The sequence below is a fragment of the Larus michahellis genome, chromosome 5 (genome assembly GCF_964199755.1).
Source record: "Larus michahellis chromosome 5, bLarMic1.1, whole genome shotgun sequence".
NCBI lineage: Eukaryota > Metazoa > Chordata > Aves > Charadriiformes > Laridae > Larus > Larus michahellis.
The window spans coordinates 34,720,056-34,737,930 of NC_133900.1; the positions used below are offsets into that span (position 1 = coordinate 34,720,056).

Sequence of the window (17,875 nt, forward strand, 5' to 3'; positions counted from 1 at the left end):
TTCCCTATTGGTAAACACTATACTCTGGACGTCCTGCCACTGCAAAAGTTAATGCTTGTATTCTCCTCCAAAAACTTCAGGTTTCTGGACAATTCAAAAATACACATTTTATAGCAAGGGCGACTAATCTTTGAAAGCCAGGTGAATAAAATGTGTATTATCAAAGAATCGTACATTAGCTGTATGATTCTTTGACCATACACACACTCTGCTATGCCTTCCCCTAAAACCCTTCTTCCACATTTTGACACTATAGATTCACCCCACGTCACCAGCTTTTCACAACAAAGTCACCTTCCAACTGAATCTCCTACCCATAACTGGTTTCTCCACCTCCATTTAAGGATCACTTCAATTTTTGAATTATTTTTCTAACTTTTGCCTAAAAGCTACTAGAATTTCTAATTGCTATGCAAATTTCCAGAGCAACGTGAGGGTCAGGAGACATCTGTGAGCAGCTCCATCTTGATAGCATCATCATTAAAAAAAAAAAAAAAATATCAGGTGAAATCATATGTAAAATTCTAGTTTCCCATCATGCCTTTTTAAGGCAGCTGGCTCAAGTGTACCTGGCAGGAGTGGGAGGCAGCCCAAGGGCTGTTTCCACCGGTGGGGCTGCACAAGGTGGCCACCCAGCCGTGGCAGTGGGCAGGAGAGGCTCAGGGGTCTGCGTGGCCACAGCACACGTCGCAGGGAGAGGAGGCGATTTATCAGCTGTCAATAAGCTTGCTGCCTCTGGAGCAGGCAATTCCGCAGTTATTTTCCTAGTTGATGTTAATTTCACAAGTAATTATAATGAGACAACGTACACAGAAGAAATTTCTCATTTGATTAAAAATACCAGACAGTAATGGACAACTCTTTCTAGCTGGTGTTCTTTCATCTTTCCTAAGAAGGACAAGTGAGTAGCACGTGACGGCTTTTTTTATTTCCCTAGGAACCAAAACCTCATCCCCTAAGAATCAGACCATGCTGAAACTGGTTCTTTGGGGCATTTTTACAGCTGAAGCTTGAGAGCTTAGAATCAGGCTTGTTTAACCACAAACCCAAACTATTTGGGTGGTTTAAAGTGGTTACTCAATGACAGCACAACCAGTACATTAGAAACTCTACCTAATGTGAGTAGATGCCACTTTAGACACTGTGGCTACTCGACTGCCACTATTTAAAACCTGAACAATTGCAGGGGAACAAGGTGGCACTTGGGTAAGGCTTCCAAAGGGTTCTCAAACAAAAGTTCTCTGAAGTAGAAGAAAGCAGAAGGGCAAGTAACATTCACCACAGGAAAGCAATATTATTCCCCCATATCTTACTTCCTCTTGATTGTCACCAAACCAAGCCAACCATAAAAGATCTGACAGTTTTAGTTCAGTTGGTCTGAGGTCTCCTCCCCAACCTGATGCTCATTTGCCAATTAAATGAGCAACTCCTGTCTTTTCAAATTCCCTTTTGCATGATGACTACAACCAAGGGAAGTTGTTTAGGAAAACTGGCGCAGAAACGTCAAACCTGCCAAAATGGAGATCTGGCCGAGCTGAGGAGGGTATAGCAGCAGTTGTAAAATTTCACGACAAAACAGGGGTATGCACAGATTATACCCTTTCCTGGAGCTGCCCTCAAGTTCTCCAAAACTCCATACAGCATCCTTGTGAAGATGGTTTATAAAGTCACAAAAAGGGCCTTGAAAAGGGGAATAAATCACAGTGGGTATATGCTCCAAAGGGAGAGCAAGCTGACTCCAAATCTTATTCATACATACGCGCTCATTGTATTTCCATTTTTCACTTGCTTTGGCAGTAGCTAGAAAAGGAGTAAGAAATTACTCTCAGAGATTACAATTTCTGCAGAGAATATTCTTGGCTGTCCAGTAATCAGAAAGTACTCAAAAAAAAGTCAGGATTAATACCTGCTATTTAATACTAAGTCTTTGTATTTATGTCTATCAGCAATAATTCCATTAAAAGAAATGATAAAAGTAGGTCTGTACGACTGTAAAAAGTATGTATATAGAAGAGCAATCTAAAGATTTGCTGGCACTGGCTCTGCTTTATATTAGTTATATATCTCTCAGGAAGCGCCAGATTCTGTGGTTTACGTGGTTTAAAGTTGCCAGGATGACTTTTTAAGATGACTTTTTGCAACTTTCTGGAAAGGCTGTAATTGCTTTTAAATATTTTACTGTTAAACTTACAGGAGGACATTGCGCCTATGAAATTGAGTAATAATACACCATAAATTACAGTAGTTGGCTATATTGCCATATGACTAGTGTAGGCTTTCAATAAAGAACTAAAACTACAATAAAAAAGCATTATGGTTTATATTATGAAGTCTGCCTTATAAGCAGCGAACCTAACTTTAATCCAGTGATCAAATCCAGATCCTTCATACATTTCACAGCAAGTTCTTTTTCCTTCTTGGTGGTTCAGTAGTGGGTGGTACAAATCACAGAGCTCCAGCCAAGAAAAGATGGAGCCCATTAGGAAAATAAAGACCTGTGCCAGTCATCGACAACAAATGCGGGGCTTTAGTGGCAAAAGCAAGTCTACTGACCTTTGGATGGCCCAATGCTGCTTTACTAAAAGTCTGATATGGCATGCACCAATTGCTCCATATGGATTTCTGACAGCTGCTATTTCATAAAAAGGGAGTTTTGGAGATTAGCTTTGGGTGTATTCCCCACCCCAAAGAGTGTTATAAAAGCAGCAATATCGGCTTAGTAAGAAAACATAAAATCCAAATATAGTTGTTGCAATGATGACCTCTCATTTCAGGAGATAAATAAGACTACATGGGTTTGTCAAATAATTTATGTTCTCCTTCCCACACTCAATGCTAATCCTTCCTTCTTCAGCTCTACAGAAGCTGCTCAGATTTCTGCCCTTCTTGAGTGGAAAATACTCACTGTCTACTTTCACGACTATTTGTATAAATACTATACTTTGTCTCTCATCCTGAACCACCATGAACATAGCTGTCCTTTCCGATTTCCTGTGGCTCATTTTAAAGCTGCTCTCTTGCTACGTCAATTTTGTCAAATAATAAACTTAGAGCCATGGGTCTTGAGTGAGAGCATGGTTAAATTTTGTTTCCCTGGACACAGACCCAGAGCTAGGATTTAGAAAGAACTCCTGGGTACTCTGAAGACAGTAGTCATAGCAGTATCTGCAAGGCATCTGCAGCTCAGTAGGCGTAATCATACTAGAGTTTCATTGGTAGAAATGAAAATCAATTATTGAAGGAGTACTTTTCCCCCTGCCTTTTTCATCCTAGGCATCCTAAGATTCTTTCACCCTTTTTCATTCTGCTTAAAAAAACCAAACCAAAAAAAAAAAAACAAAAACAAAAAACAAAAAAACGAAACCCCAACAATACCATGAATATTGTCATACACCTTTTGTGTGTATTTTTCATTTTTGGTGACTCATAACTACTCACTCCATCTGCTCCCTGGGATTTAAGAGAACATACTACTGAAACCATCACAACCAAATGTTCTTTCCTGTGTTCACTCAAACCAAAGGTTACCATGAAGGTACTGGCCTGCTGTCCAAGCAAACCTCTGTCACCACCCACCATCCCTTCCTGACTAATCTCATGTTAGCTCACGAAGGTACCCTCTTCTTCTACACATCAAAAAAGCCTTCAAAGGACACTGCAACAAAACAGACTCAAGTATTCTGTTGTGAGGTTTCGCCTCATCTCTCTCAGCTGGTTGAGACTACTGCTTTAAAGGGGAAACTGTCAATCCCAAACCTTAGTATTAGATTTCAAGTTGCAGAAAGCCCACACAAATATGGACAATAGCATATTCCTGTATGTTTTTCACAAGGATGGGTCTCTGTCTAGGGGCCTGGCAGGACCCTCATTTTTAAAGGAGCAACTTCGTTTGTGCTTGTGCATGTACAACGAACACTAGCTACCTGGAATTTAAAAAAACACTCCTGCACTATGAAACACGAGCTATCAGAAAATGTTATTGACCTTCAATAATAGCATCATAACCCTCTAAATTACTGTCACTATCTTATAATCAAAATTACTGTCGCTGCCTAGTACCCATAGAAGACCTCCAAAACATCACCAGCCTGACAAGATAAGTGCCGGCAAAGCTATCCAAGGCCAATGGCAGAAAATTTGCCAGAAAATCATCTAGTTTTCTTTGATTGCATCACAGCACAGTGTTATGAATGAAATAATCCACTTTTTTAAAAGTTACTCTACTGAAAACTTACTACACCCAAGTGACAGGGTGGACACCCACTGACAACGTACCAACACGCACTAAATATCGTGTCTTATTTTAACTGGTATCCACGAGACTGTTTATGAACCTGCTCAGCTTTATTTTATTTCTCTTCTCCTTCCCACTCCTACTGTTTCCAGGAAAAAACCTAGTCACGGCAGATTAATACGTTTACTTTAAGTGAAAGACAGACAACCCTCTCTCCCCCAAGACAGACAAATCTAGGCTAGAACAACACATAGATAAACCATTAACTGAATTGAAACCCCCTCTGAATGGTTTACCTCCCAGGAGTTGCTGCGACAATGTGTTCAGAAAGGCTGGGAGAGGGGACACTGCCAGGGGAGGTCTCTGCTATCGGCAAAAGAGCGGCTACAGATTCTGGTCTAGCACCATTTTCACTGCATTCACAGTAATAAAACCAAATGGAGACACACAGAGAAAAAGATTTTTAATCCACATTAAAAACAGTATGCTGAACAGGAGGTGCTGTGAGTGAAATGTTAATACATTGAAAAAAAAAAACCCACAAAACACAAAAACCCAAACATGGAGTTTATGGCAAAATACAGACAGAGGTAAAATGAGGCACCTAGGAAGCTTTTAGCAAAGGTTGAGAAGTGTCCTGCTGCTTATAAACTCAGAAAGCAAAGCAGTATTTTATATTTACAAAGATGGAACACAAATATTTAGTATTACACTGTGTGATGGAAAACTTTTAGAAAATACTGGAAAAGAAACCGACACAAGTGCTAGTGGGATTCACTCCCAAAGTTCCAAAATTTTATGCACTTTTTGCTGCAACTTTTTTAGGGTGTTAGCGTTGTGAAGGTTAGACTATGTGTTTCTCAATATTTTTTCTTTTTTTTTGTTATGATAGGGAAAAAAAATAATCTGGAAAACATTGTCTTAAAGCCCTCTACTTGAAGAAAAGTACCCACCAGGCATCTCACTGTAATACACAAAAATAAAAGTAAACTATGAGGCAGACAGCAATCACAACCACAAGTTTTGAGCAGACTAAATTAGCCATAGGGGTAGGCATATATATATATATATATAAAATTATATAAATATATATAAATATTAGCATGCAGAATTAAATATATTAATAAAGTAGGGAGCCTTAAGTGCTGAAAATTATTCAACAGACTTAGGAATGACCAGGGAGCAGACCTCATAGGTGGTAAAGGTGTAGATGGAAGTTCTGGTACAGGTGGCATCTCCAAAGTCTGGGCAGCTATGGAGTTTTTATTCAGATTAACACAGCTATCCTGGGCTCCTGCTCCATTGGGTAGATCTGCAGGTATGCTTTAGAGATATTTATGACATGGGTGGGGAAAATAAATATATGATTTATGACAGGCTGTTTCAGGACTGACCAAGAGTGGGGCAAATATTTTCCAGTGGCTATTGGAAAAAACCCCAGACACATCTTCACTCAGGACAATGAACTGACTCTACAGTTTAAGGCCGAAACCACATCTGTACCTGTTTGCTCAAAAGAAGATGGTTAGAAGTGAACATCTAAAACATACTTGGAAATAGGGTGCTGCAGAATTAGAAATAATCAGTTACTAAAACACATAAATAAACTTAACATAAAGGCTAGACTTTGCCTATGTAAGCTTTCAGTAACTGGTTTAAGCAGCTGAAAAGAAAAATCTATTTTATCCACACATAAACCCCTAGTGGGTTACAGTTTAGGGGTAAGCAATAATAAAAAATCCACAGGGCATTTGTCTTGGACAATGTCTGTCTGAAAAGTTGAATATTATTATATTGGAATATTTATCTGTAGATTACCGATGGAAGAGAAATTTCTATTTCATTTTGTTTGCCACATTCATCTTTCTCAGTGATCTCGTAAATGCAAGCTTATTCATTTATATAAAAAAAGACACTCAGAATATTTTATCAAAGATCAGACGTATGCTGGGAATCGGACATGAGCTAGGGCATGTTATCCACATGCAAACGGAAAAGCAATCCATTGTTTTGGAAATAGTAACAAAGTCCAAAATTTAACGTCAATAAGTATTGTGCAATAGGGATATTGGGCAAAGAGATGACATCTTTAAAGCAGTAAATGAAATTCATTTCACACGCTCATAAAACATTTTTGGAACTACTGATTTGTTACTATGAGTTTATAGGAAACTAATAATTTTTGTAGCCTTTCTCAAACCATTCTCATATCTTCAATAGACAGACTCTATGACTATCTATGTTTAATTTTCATCAAAACAGAGGCTTCTATTCTTTGGATTATTTAGAGAGGCTTTTTCTTCCATTTCTCACTAAAGCAACTCACCCTTCGAAGGCATAAGAGATAGTAAGATAGATAAACATAATGGTAAGTTAAATACTAATGTGAAAATATTCTCATTACCTAGGGACATCTCCATAAGATAAAAATACTTGAAGGTCAAGCCATTCTGCCCTTATTAAGAAAGCTTTACAAAGTCTAAGTGATAACCTTTCAGTTTTCATTGCATGGATGTCCTCTGAAACTCCCGTCTTCCCTTCCATTCATAAAAAATTCTTTAAACCCAGCAAGACAATTTTAATACACTACTTCACATTCCTAGTTTAATACGCAGTATTCTATCGAACTATTATATCGTGGTGTATGTGCACTCAGCAACACACTTGGGTTTAGTAACAGTACTCACTACCCAGTTATGCGATGGCAGGGGGATCAAACTGATTGGCACTTCTCTTAAAAACAGTCTTTAGTGAAATTATTAAAGTGAATATTTTCTCCTATTGTCCCTAAGGAGTTAACCCACAAGGTGTGTAAGATGTGATTTGCCTTTTGTCCATCATTACCAGTGCAAATCTAACTGTACTTTATGCTGTGCATTGTGAGGCATCCACATCGGTGATTGTTAGTGTTAGATAACTTGGCTATTACCTGAAGTCTCCATTTTCTGTTTGGCTTTTCCTAAAGACAAAATGACAAATACCGTAAGCTACTGCTGTACTGTATAGCAGTATAAACCATCTGAAAAGGAAACACAAGCTTAAAATGCTTCCAAAGGTCTCTACTCCTTTCAATTTTTCAAGTTGGGCAATAAAAGAACCCAACCCCCCCAAGCCTGCAGCAGCTTTTTTCAGTGGATATTGATCTGTTCAAAGGACCAATTCCATCAGAAAAGCATGTAGGTCAGCTGCACAAACTATGAGTCAATTGCAATGGTTCTCATTAAGCAATTATAAAAGACTGGGCTTTTATATGTGCTTCACAATTCACCTTTGAAGGTTTGAAACTTCTCTGATTCAATAAAGCGTTGCAAAAGCCGAGAGCAAGTTTTATTTAGCACAGTTCTTACTCCTGTAGCCCCACAAAGGGTCAGATCATTTTATTGATTTCTGTAAATCTCCTGTCAATTTTGACAGCACAACCACATACCCCATTTTTAACATGATTGGGAACTCTGTTACTGTGATAGTGTTGTACAATTCAGATTGTTTCTACTATGCATCAGGGATTTAATTGTTTCTTTTACTATCATCTGTGAAGGTGCAATGAAATTACAGCTCGGTGCATGAGAAGACTATTCAAGGAGTCAGAGAGACTCAAAAGAAAAACAGACAGAGCTAAGATAAAAGCAACTTTTATTAAAATACTCTTCAAGCTTCAGAAAGCATAAATTAATGAATGTGTAGCTACTATAATACATTATTTTACAGGAGAACCATAGGGCCATGAAGCTTTTATAAACACAAGAAAGCCTATGAGCTTCACTCTGTAATAAATAAATACTACTGTCTTATCTTGTTCTGGTTAGAGGATGCGTTGAAGCTCTTACAGATACACAGCAACATTCTGCTCCATTTTTTCTAAGTTTTTCACAATATGAACATATGACTAGTTTAAGCAGCAGAACCTTTATATTGAGCTTGCACTTCGATTCACAACATCGGAAATTTTTTTAATTTTTTTTTTCTTTGCTCAAAAGCAGTCTGTCTTCTTGTTCTACTTTGTAAAACATTTACAACCACTCTAAAATTCACCTGCTGGAAGTCTAGTGAAATCCAAGATAATTATCCTGGTAAGTACGATAGTTTGAAATAAGTGTATACAGTCCCTCTTCATCTTCTTCCCCCAGCCCCAAAATCAAAGTAATACAATTTCTTATTCTTTTGTTCATAATTTTCTGCTTTCTAAGAACCTATAGTAACTCAAACTCAGCGATGCAAATGACTCCTTTAAGGCAAAAAAAGAACTGCAACAGCCATCTCCTCCCCCATGATGGGAGATTCCGTCACCCAAGTTGTTCTGTTTTAAATATGTATTTTTTTTGTCAACTAGTGATTAGCACAAAAACATTTTCATCTCATTTTTTATACATCAGTAGGAAAGTGTTAGAAAAGTATAGAAAAGGCTAGAATCTCTCTTGCAGTAAGGCCAGTGAAATGTTTTCTTTCTCCTTTTTTTTTTTTTTTTTCCCAAAGCAGATGGAAAAGAAGAAAGGAAGGAAGTGTTTGTATTTTGCTTTTGCAACTTGGGTAAAATCACTGGACATTAAGAACACGTGCTGAGACTTCATGGTGCCAGTCACGTAATTTTGTATATTTGGGGCTAAAGACGTGGATAGGAACCTTTTCCCTGTGGAAAGAAGTGATAGAAGAAAAATAAGAAAGAAAGAAAGAAAGAAAGTTTGTCTTAAGCAGTTTCACAAGCGAGCATGCAATCTCCATGCACTATTCCTATCTGCCCGTTGCCTTCCTCTCTGTCAAAAACTTGGAGCCAGTGTTAGACAAAATCAGCAGAAAAACTCCTACCGACTGCAGGAACCATTAGATTTAGCCACTGGTTGGTCCTCATTTCAAGCAACGCTTATCCCAAAGCAAGGAGATGGGTGACCCTCATTCGCAGTCCAGAACAGTAATACTTTCCAGATATGCCTTGTAATCTGATCCACACTCGCAAATCAAAAATGCCTGGTTAGATTTAGGAAAACACTTCGACAAGCTGACCTCGTACAGAAAACCAAATCAGTCCAAGTTTACGGAAAATCTCAAACTCCCGCACAAACATTAATACTAGACTGCACCAACAGATTTAGAAAGGTTGGTCTATGCAGAAAAAGATCTTGATTTTTACATGCTGAAGTAGAAGGCCAAAAAAGAAGCAACATTTTAAAAACACCCAGATATCACACGAACGCACCAAACACTGTCAGTTAAGACATGCAGACTATTAAAGTAATAAAAAGGTAAAACATCAACTCACTTAGTCTTCTTTGCAGGTTCATGTTCTGGTTCTTTCACTGCAAGAAACCAGAAAATTTTTATTTTCAAAGGCACTGTACCACCATACACTGAGATTCTCCCCTGTGCCAATGTATTCACCACAGCAGGAAATTACAACAAGGCTCGTTAGGAGTCCTCGATTCTAAATACATCCCAATGGAAATGAGATATGTCTATAAACTTCAAGAGCCCCTTTGCCAGCCAGATTGCTGAAAGGCTCTGCCCTTTCCCTTGGCCCACCCTCCACGTTGTCATTGAGAAAGGTGAGTTGAGACGGGGAAGATGAATGGAAGTTGGGAGGCATTTCTTTTGGACGAACATCCAGTGGGTCTGTATCAGGTGATAATCCAAGCATCTGTTTGCAGCCAGGCTCTGACCCATTGAGGTGGCTAGAGGGCTGCACATGGGATAATGTAAATTCCCAGCCCTGATTTTAAGTTTGGCAAATCCAGTTGCAGTCACTTTCTTACAGTATTTGTCAATATCATTAATTCATCAGTACTAGATGATGTGTTATTTGATGTTCAGGTCTCATATTCTGCCCTTACAAGGATTAATTAAGAGAATCCAAAGATAGGCAATGATCCATTAACAGACTACAGCAACGTAGGACCACAAAACAACCAGGTAACTGTCCAAGTTCAGAGTATTTATCACACATGGACAATAATCCTTATTTGGGTAGATGTCATCATTGGCTTCTAGAATAATTCTGCCAGAAAACTGATAGCTGATTTAATCAAATCTGCCCCCAGGGAGGGGGTCAGATTATCCTCACTGCCTTCTTTATTGTAGCCCTAGCTGTGAAAAACAGAAAAATGAAACAGCTCTACATTAGCTGCCTCAGTCAGAACATGACTGAGCTCAAATCTCACAATGGCGCTTCTAACAGCTTTTACACAACATTACAGATCTCAGCCAATGAATTGTAACTGACAGCATGATATGAAATTGAAGTTTTATCATAAAATTATATGACTGGGAATGACTTTCTCTGCATCATCTCTTCCAGTCCACAGTACACGTAAACACATGTATATAGCTTGAGCAGAGGATGGAAGCATGATCTGGCAATAAACTGAGGACCTGTGGATTTATGCTTCTGATTGGTTAAATCATTGCAGATCACATAACTTTGTATGCCTGTCAAAGATTTTCTATGTGCCTGAAAACACCTCAATTTTTCTGGACTGTTAAATTTGAACATGAACATTGCCATTTTGGTGATACAAAAGGGGAAAGAAACAAGAAATACATATATGCCACCGTCTTTGGGAGTAGAAATGGAAATTTAAAGGTTTATCTAGAATGTATTAATATTCAACTCAGTCAGGAATAATGTCCAGTAATGAATGTATCCTGAGCTACTTCGCAATTGCAGGAATTTTACAAAAATATTTTCCTATAGTCTTCTCAAATTTTTTTCTTTTAAAAAACTCACCAAAATTCTGCCTACTGGACTTCTTATCCAAGAGGGAAAATGCAAGAGATGTGACTGAATCCTTTTACTATTCCCCCCTGCCCCCAGCTTTCAAAAACATCTGTCTGTCTAAGGCCATTACTTTTATTTTGTTTACACCAAGCTACTCACTATGATCAGTGCCGGTGATTTGAGCAAGGATGCGGAACGAGCGGGACTGGGTGGTGCCTGTCCGGGGATGCCAGTCTTCGGTGTCTTCAATCAGTCGCTTCTTGCTGGCATCGCTGTGGGTGGGTGTGTGGTAAAACTCCGTATAGGTATCCACGATGTGCTTCCGCGGGGGGCTGTGTCAAGGAGAGGAGAGAGCAGAGAGTGAGAAGCTTTGAAGACCACCTTGGTTTGGGTAGCTACGAAGACATGGGCAGGACTGTGACTTTTCACAGTGTTTAAAGGCACCTTCTGCGTTTGGACGCAGATGTGCAACAGTGAGCACTATGAGCACACCTGAACACAGATTCATTTCTCTGAACCAAATACAGCTTTATAATTACTCTAACCCGACTAAAACGTTTTTCCTTGTTTCACAGCTGGAACATTTGAAAGAGTAAGAGACAGTATTATCAAGACATTTACACGTTTAAACCTTTACCGTTTAGGTGGGTTTTTCCTTGGAGGTGACAGAGTAAGACAGCAAGAGGAAGTTTTCCCAGCACAAACAGGAAATGGGAAAAAAAGAAAAGAAATAAAGTCAGAAAGTTGAAACAGAAGTGCAGCTAATTATTCTATTGAATTAGTTTTGTGGGGACTGAAATCCAACTAATAGACTGATATTCTCTGTCTACTTACCAAAACGGCAGCACAGAACTCCCATACTTAAATTAAACTCACAGCGATTTCCTTACAGGGATGAGAGAGGAATTTGTTTTGGTAAAGCAGGGTAGTCTACTTAGTTCGGACAAGTAGAATTGTCTGACAAATTCTCCCCTTGGTTCACAAGAGGCAAAGCACTAGCTGTGTACAAGGGCCACCCAGTACATGCCAAGCCTTTTGAGCCTGGCAAAGCCTGGATCAGAACCAGGCCGTTTGAAAGCGTAGGTAGCGATGTTCTGGAGCATGATGTGGAGATACTGATGCCTGCTACTGGCTCTGAAAGTCAAAAAAGTGGGATGATCTTTCCATTGGGAAATTTTCCCCACAGTAACCTACATGCTATTATCAATCCCTGCAGGCTTGCGAGAATGCAGGATTTTAAAGCTTTGCTTTCAGTAACTGATGTAAAGAACATGTAATGGCACTGATCAGTTTAGGAAAGGGGAACAGAAGACTCATACTACATATGTTACTCCTAAATTCTACATTTGTTATCCCAAAGCATTAATCTTTTAGACCTTTTAAATGTACATTTATTTTTACATCATTTACACGATATTAACTGTGCAAAACTAGCTCCTAAGACATATTCTAATGAAAAAACTAAAAAAACAAAACAAAACAAAAAAAAAAAACCCAACTACTCGCCCACTGTACTTTTAATGTCCAAAGTATTTCTGGTGAAGAAAGGTGGAAAATATGAATGGGAATGATGTAAATTATTAGTTGTCAACAAGTAAGAATTAGGCCCATTCAACAGAATACATTAGTAAATACTTAAGCTTAAAAGAATACTTAATACCTGAAAGAATGGTGTGAAAGGTATCGTTCAAAATTATATTGAAAGTTTGAATTTACTGACACACAGTATTAGTGAAGTACATGTATCGCATATCAAACTTACTAAAAGAGGGAGAGGTACAGAAATAAAGACAGTGGTATTTCCAGAATGGAGTACAAGAAGTATAGAGAAAAATGAAGTAAAGCATAGCAGTTAATAGCAAAAATAAAATCTGAAAATTAAAGTGGTAATTAAAGGTGTGGAACTACATGGAAATGTAATTATTTACATGCAGTTGACTGCATTCTAGCAACTACCACAGTGAAATAAGTAGTCTTTTGCATTCGTTGAAAGCGGTATTATTAACAAAATACCCTGCTGACTTCTCTTGTGGATCCTACTGCTCCCTTTTTTAAGCCTTAAGAATCTACCAGTAATGACCCATTGAGGCAACAAGGTGGTGCCAGAGACAAAGGAAAAGGCAATGAGACAGGCTCTCCATTAACTCCGCCTTGAGGCAAGGGGAGAAAAAGACAAGCCAATAAAGCCTCAATCGTATTTATCATCCCTAATATGTACAAATCACAGTATACGGATGTTAGTCTTTTTTGTTGTTGTTTAAATTCAGTATCTGGCTCCTCATTCCATAGTCCTCAAACCGTTTTTACTTTTAAGCTGTATTTCACCATTTACTAGTTGTTTTACCAACACCAGTAAGCCATAGGTGCACCAAGAATTTATCAATACACACCAACACCACACAGAAGTTTTATGGAATAAAAAAAAGCTGCAAAAAGTGACACAATGAAAAGCAAGATCACATCATGTCCAATGCAGACAAAACCATTTACTACACTAAGAAGTTACTAAGAAAAGCTGAAGCTGTTTTGCAAAATTTAAATATAAAACTCTGTAAGAGCTATAATTTTGCAAAACAAGAATACATGCTGGTTATTCCAACAGGAAAATCGACCATAATTCAGCTCCAGTGCTGTTGATACTAACTTTGTCACTGTTGTTATCTGCAAGGGAAAAAAAGTATTTGATGTGTTAATACATTCTTTGCTTCTTGAAATATTACAGGAGTTTCCAGATCCAAGTTCTGGTAAAGCCATATATATGTAAGTCAAACTTACAACCATCAAGAGAACCTATGAGGGAAAAATTTAGCCCAGTTGAGCTTAAACTGAGTAAAGCCTGTGGATATCTTACCTGTTTTAAGCAGCAGGCACATTTTCATGCAAGAGTTGGCAAGAAGGTCTTGATAGAAGTGTAATTGCACCCAGTCTAGTGATGGCAAATTGCTTCCTTTCTAAGCCAGGACTAAACAAGTGAAACAAAACTTCCTTCCTCATCCTGAAGTGAAGGCAAATAGTTTATATCCTGAATGTGATTTGAGGGGAGCCAGGAGGAAGGGAGGAAATTCTGAGTACAAGGTGCATGTCTGAAGAACTGCATTTGCTCAGCAATGTTATCTATGAACAAGATACAAGTTGCCTTTTTTTCTTTTTGGAGAAAATGAATAATACAAAACACAGAAGCAAAATGGAATTTATTTCAGACTGATCAATGATTCCAAATGTCAATGTTTCTGATATTTCATAAATGTTATTGATTCCATTTTAAATGGGGAGATAGCTGAGCATCGTTGTAGAAATGTAATTCTTCTAAGTAGAACTAAGTAAGTAGTGTAGCAGCAGACCAGTATAATCACTTTAGGGGGTTTTGTTTGCTTGTTTTTATTTTCTGCCTTGTGACCACAAGAGAGTTAAGACAGCCCAAACGCACTATTGTAAGAAAGATGGCAAAACAAAGTAGGTTTTTACAGCTCTAAACGTTTTCAAGCTTTTCCAAACTAGATCTGCAAGGCTGGCAGCAAGACAGGGATTTCTTCACTTGTCAGCTGTGATACTCTTCAGTCGGTATTATTCATCCCCTATCCGTAAGGTAGGGCACGTAACAGCTCTCAGCCAGTCATCCTCCCTTGATTACCACGTACCTACTCTACGCCTGCAGCACTTCCTTCCAGGAGACTTAATTTTGATGGTATTGTTTCTCTTTTTCAGTACTAATTGCAGCTTTTGAATACTCCTTACGCTGCTATTTGCTAAAACAGCATTCCTGGAAAGATAAGAGATGGCTTGCCAAAGCATATTCAACAAGTCTACCAGCTTTGAGCGAGTCCTTGGGATCTCCCTATTTCATGCCACTTCTATGCAGCGTGGACTTCTGCCATCAGCTGTTTAAGAAAGGGCTGGAAGTTACCGCGACAACGGTGTGATATAAAATGCATATGGACTACATTATATGAGTCCACATATGGAAAATATTCGTACTGCAATATATACGGAATAGGTACTTAAAGAATTTTTTTTCCCCCCATGAGAAGCTCAACCAAAACTGCAATTTATTCTGTATTTTAGTTGACGTGGATGTTTATCTTTCTGTGGGGTTCTTCATATACCTTATATACTGAAAGAATATCAGAGGAGAGACGCACTAGGGTCTAGTCCTCCAGCCCCGTTCCTTTGAGGGATGAGAAAAAGCTGTAACCACAGCTTTTAGGTTTTAAGCACAGGTTTTAGGTTCTTAATATTGAAGAGAAACCTACAGTTCCTTCTCCTGACCTTTTTATTACTTAATTCAATCTGCCAGACAGTGCAGCCGGGCACAGAGGCCAACTGGCATGGGACCACTCGCAGCCAGCCTCCTCCTCTCCCCCCGGCACAGCAGCCCCTGGGAACCGGTCCCTGGGGCGCTGCAGGTCCCGAGCCCTGCCCAGGAATTTCTGGGATAGCCCAAGGCAGCCCCAGCCAAAAGCGTGCCCCTGAAACAGGGCAGCAGTGCAGGCCCGGGTGCCCAGGATTGCTGCTGGGCTCAGTTTAATTTACTAATCTGTTGTTTACTAGTCTAGATGCTACACCAGATATAGCATAAGCCTTTTATGTAGCCTTACAGACCTTAAATCTTGGGTGTCCAACATCCACATTAACATAAACGATTATTTGAATATAAAAATGATTCAAATTTTAAATCTGTGTTGCTTTTTTAGGGTAAAGGTAACATTTAAAGTTGAGGTATTTACACTATAACGCTGCAAAAAATCTGCACAACCTTGCCAGCTTTCTTGAACGCATCTTAAAGTTTCTTATGTGTTGGGCAGAGTAGTAATGTGAAATCTGTCCCTTTGCCTCCCTTCAGGGACCTTTTTTCACTGGTCCTGCCAGGGCTACAGTTGGTCTTTCAGAGCATCTCGCTCCCGGCCATCGCAGCACCCGCCAACCCTTCTTGACAGATCACTCTGCATTTTTGAGTGCCTGCTGCTTTCAGTCACTTTATCGGGAGTCAAAATACACAGTGAGACACGGACATCGAAATTAATACCGGGCTTGTTGTAAGGTCCAGAACACATTGTGATACAACCCTTCGTGTAAAGGGTTGTATTCATGGTCCCAATTCAATTTAGCCGTGACACTCTCTAAACTGATATGTCATTCCCAAGAAAAATCATCACCGGAAGTCTGGCTTGGCCCTTCAAAGCATCCCTTTAAAGATGCGAGTCCTTCCTCAGAGATTCCCTTCTGAGGATTAAACAACTCCTCCATGCTGTGTTTTAATTAGCCCTTAAACAAGCCCAGCTTTTTTCCTGTGAGGAAAGACCCTCACAGCAAAAAAAAATCCCACCTACCCATTTTGCTGTTTACTCTCCCCCTGGTTTTCTCTGAATCCTCGTCGCGGCCCCTCAGCTACATCCTGGGCGCCGTCGCTCGGGGCGGCATTGTGGGCGGCGGGCTGCCGTGGGACATTAACTGCAGGTTTAGCAGCGCTCGGCACGGGTGACCGCTGCTCAGCGTTAGGTTTGGCATTAACATGCAGTCCGGGAGCAGCAAACGGGGCCGGGGCGGCAGCCGCCACCTGAGCCGGGGTGAAGGCGGAGGACGGTGATGGGATGGAGGTGACTTTGGAGGTGGTTACGGCTCCAAACGGCCTCGGTGTCTTATTGTAAGCCACACTCGCCGTGGCAGTGACTTTGGGTGCAACAGCAGAGGCAATGGGCACAGGCTTAACTACTTCTGTAGGTTCTCCCTAAGCGAGATGAAAAACAAAAAAGAAACACACAAAACCACACCAAACGCATGCACATTCCTCAGCAGGTATTTCCACTGCTCTCAGGGGAGATAATCCACCTAGCGTGAAATCAAGAAGCGCAGATGCAAGCTTTACTGAGACTGCAGCCATTAAATGTATGGGGAAAAAAACAAGTCATGCATTTTAGGAAAAGAAAGGGAATGATCCAAGCATGCACAATCCATATTAAATCCCACGATGCTAACTCCTCTCATCATATCCAAAAAAGACACCCCACAAATCAAATTCAAGACAAACTGAAGAACCACTCTATTGCAAAACCCACGGGATAACTCATGTGGAAAAAATCAGTGCTTTTTATAAAAATCCACATTCCACCTCTCAAACCCAATTTGAGATATGCACATTCCCCATACACAAACGGCATGTGCACACACACACTGTATATATTGATCTGTTGATACGGCCCTTAAGAGCAGAGCCAGAGCCCTGGAGCTCATTTATCAGAGGCCTGTGCTTTGGGACTCAGTGAGTTTTTCCAGTTGCACTCCATCAATGTGTCCCAATATCTTCATATAGCCTTGTCAGATCAAAACACCCAAAAAACCCTTCCCCCCGCCTCCCCCAGAAGCTATGTTTTAACAGAGTGGTTCTCAAACTGTGGCCTTTCAAATCATGGCCAGCACAACAGTAATATGCTACAAATTATTTATGTCCACTGGAGAGGATTTTCAAGTAAAGGCCATTTGTAAGCATTTTCAGGATTGCAAACAGCCTTCTTATCAAAAAGGGGGGTTTGAAACTATTGCTTGAGAACACAACATTAGAAGAACTCGAGAACAAATAATTCCCCAGGGCTCTAAGGAAAGTGAGGGGAATTGTTCTCTGTATTTAGATAAGCTTCTAATATTTAGATAAGCTGCTTCTAAATACAAAGGAAGATCTCAGTGCCCATTAAAAAAACCCAAACAACCAACCCCACCACCAAAAACCCTACTACTGTTTCTTTCTTAGGGAACAGGAAAAACTTCATCAATATCTTTCTAAAAAAATTTGAGTTGGAAGATAACATTTTTTTTTTTTTTTTTTTTTTTTTGGCGGATAATCATTTGCCAAGTCTCTCAATTCTTTTTTAGGGGAAAAAATAAAATCACTCAAAGATTCAAACGCTGCAATACTCTTAATGTAAAACATGGAAACCAAGCAT

The 17,875-nt window shown here is 39.5% G+C and overlaps 1 protein-coding gene across 42 annotated transcripts in view; it reads right to left on the reverse strand.

The window, feature by feature from the left end:
- PDLIM5 (PDZ and LIM domain 5) overlaps positions 1 to 17,875 on the reverse strand; it is a 153,195-nt gene that overhangs the window by 38,656 nt on the left and 96,664 nt on the right. For 10 of the 42 annotated variants that reach the window (XM_074589560.1, XM_074589555.1, XM_074589554.1 and 7 more), the window contains 5 exons: positions 16,268 to 16,371; positions 11,578 to 11,595; positions 11,100 to 11,272; positions 9,489 to 9,525; positions 7,851 to 8,861 (listed from right to left, as the gene is read on the reverse strand). In XM_074589560.1, the coding sequence (XP_074445661.1) occupies positions 8,768 to 8,861; positions 9,489 to 9,525; positions 11,100 to 11,272; positions 11,578 to 11,595; positions 16,268 to 16,371 (426 nt within the window). In that variant the 3' untranslated portion in view covers positions 7,851 to 8,767. Of the gene's footprint in view, positions 1 to 569; positions 765 to 4,530; positions 4,648 to 5,422; positions 5,558 to 7,163; positions 7,194 to 7,850; positions 8,862 to 9,488; positions 9,526 to 11,099; positions 11,273 to 11,577; positions 11,596 to 13,584; positions 13,602 to 16,267; positions 16,666 to 17,875 lie in introns of those variants that run through there. The other 32 variants (XM_074589536.1, XM_074589535.1, XM_074589540.1 and 29 more) reach the window with 11 other exon arrangements.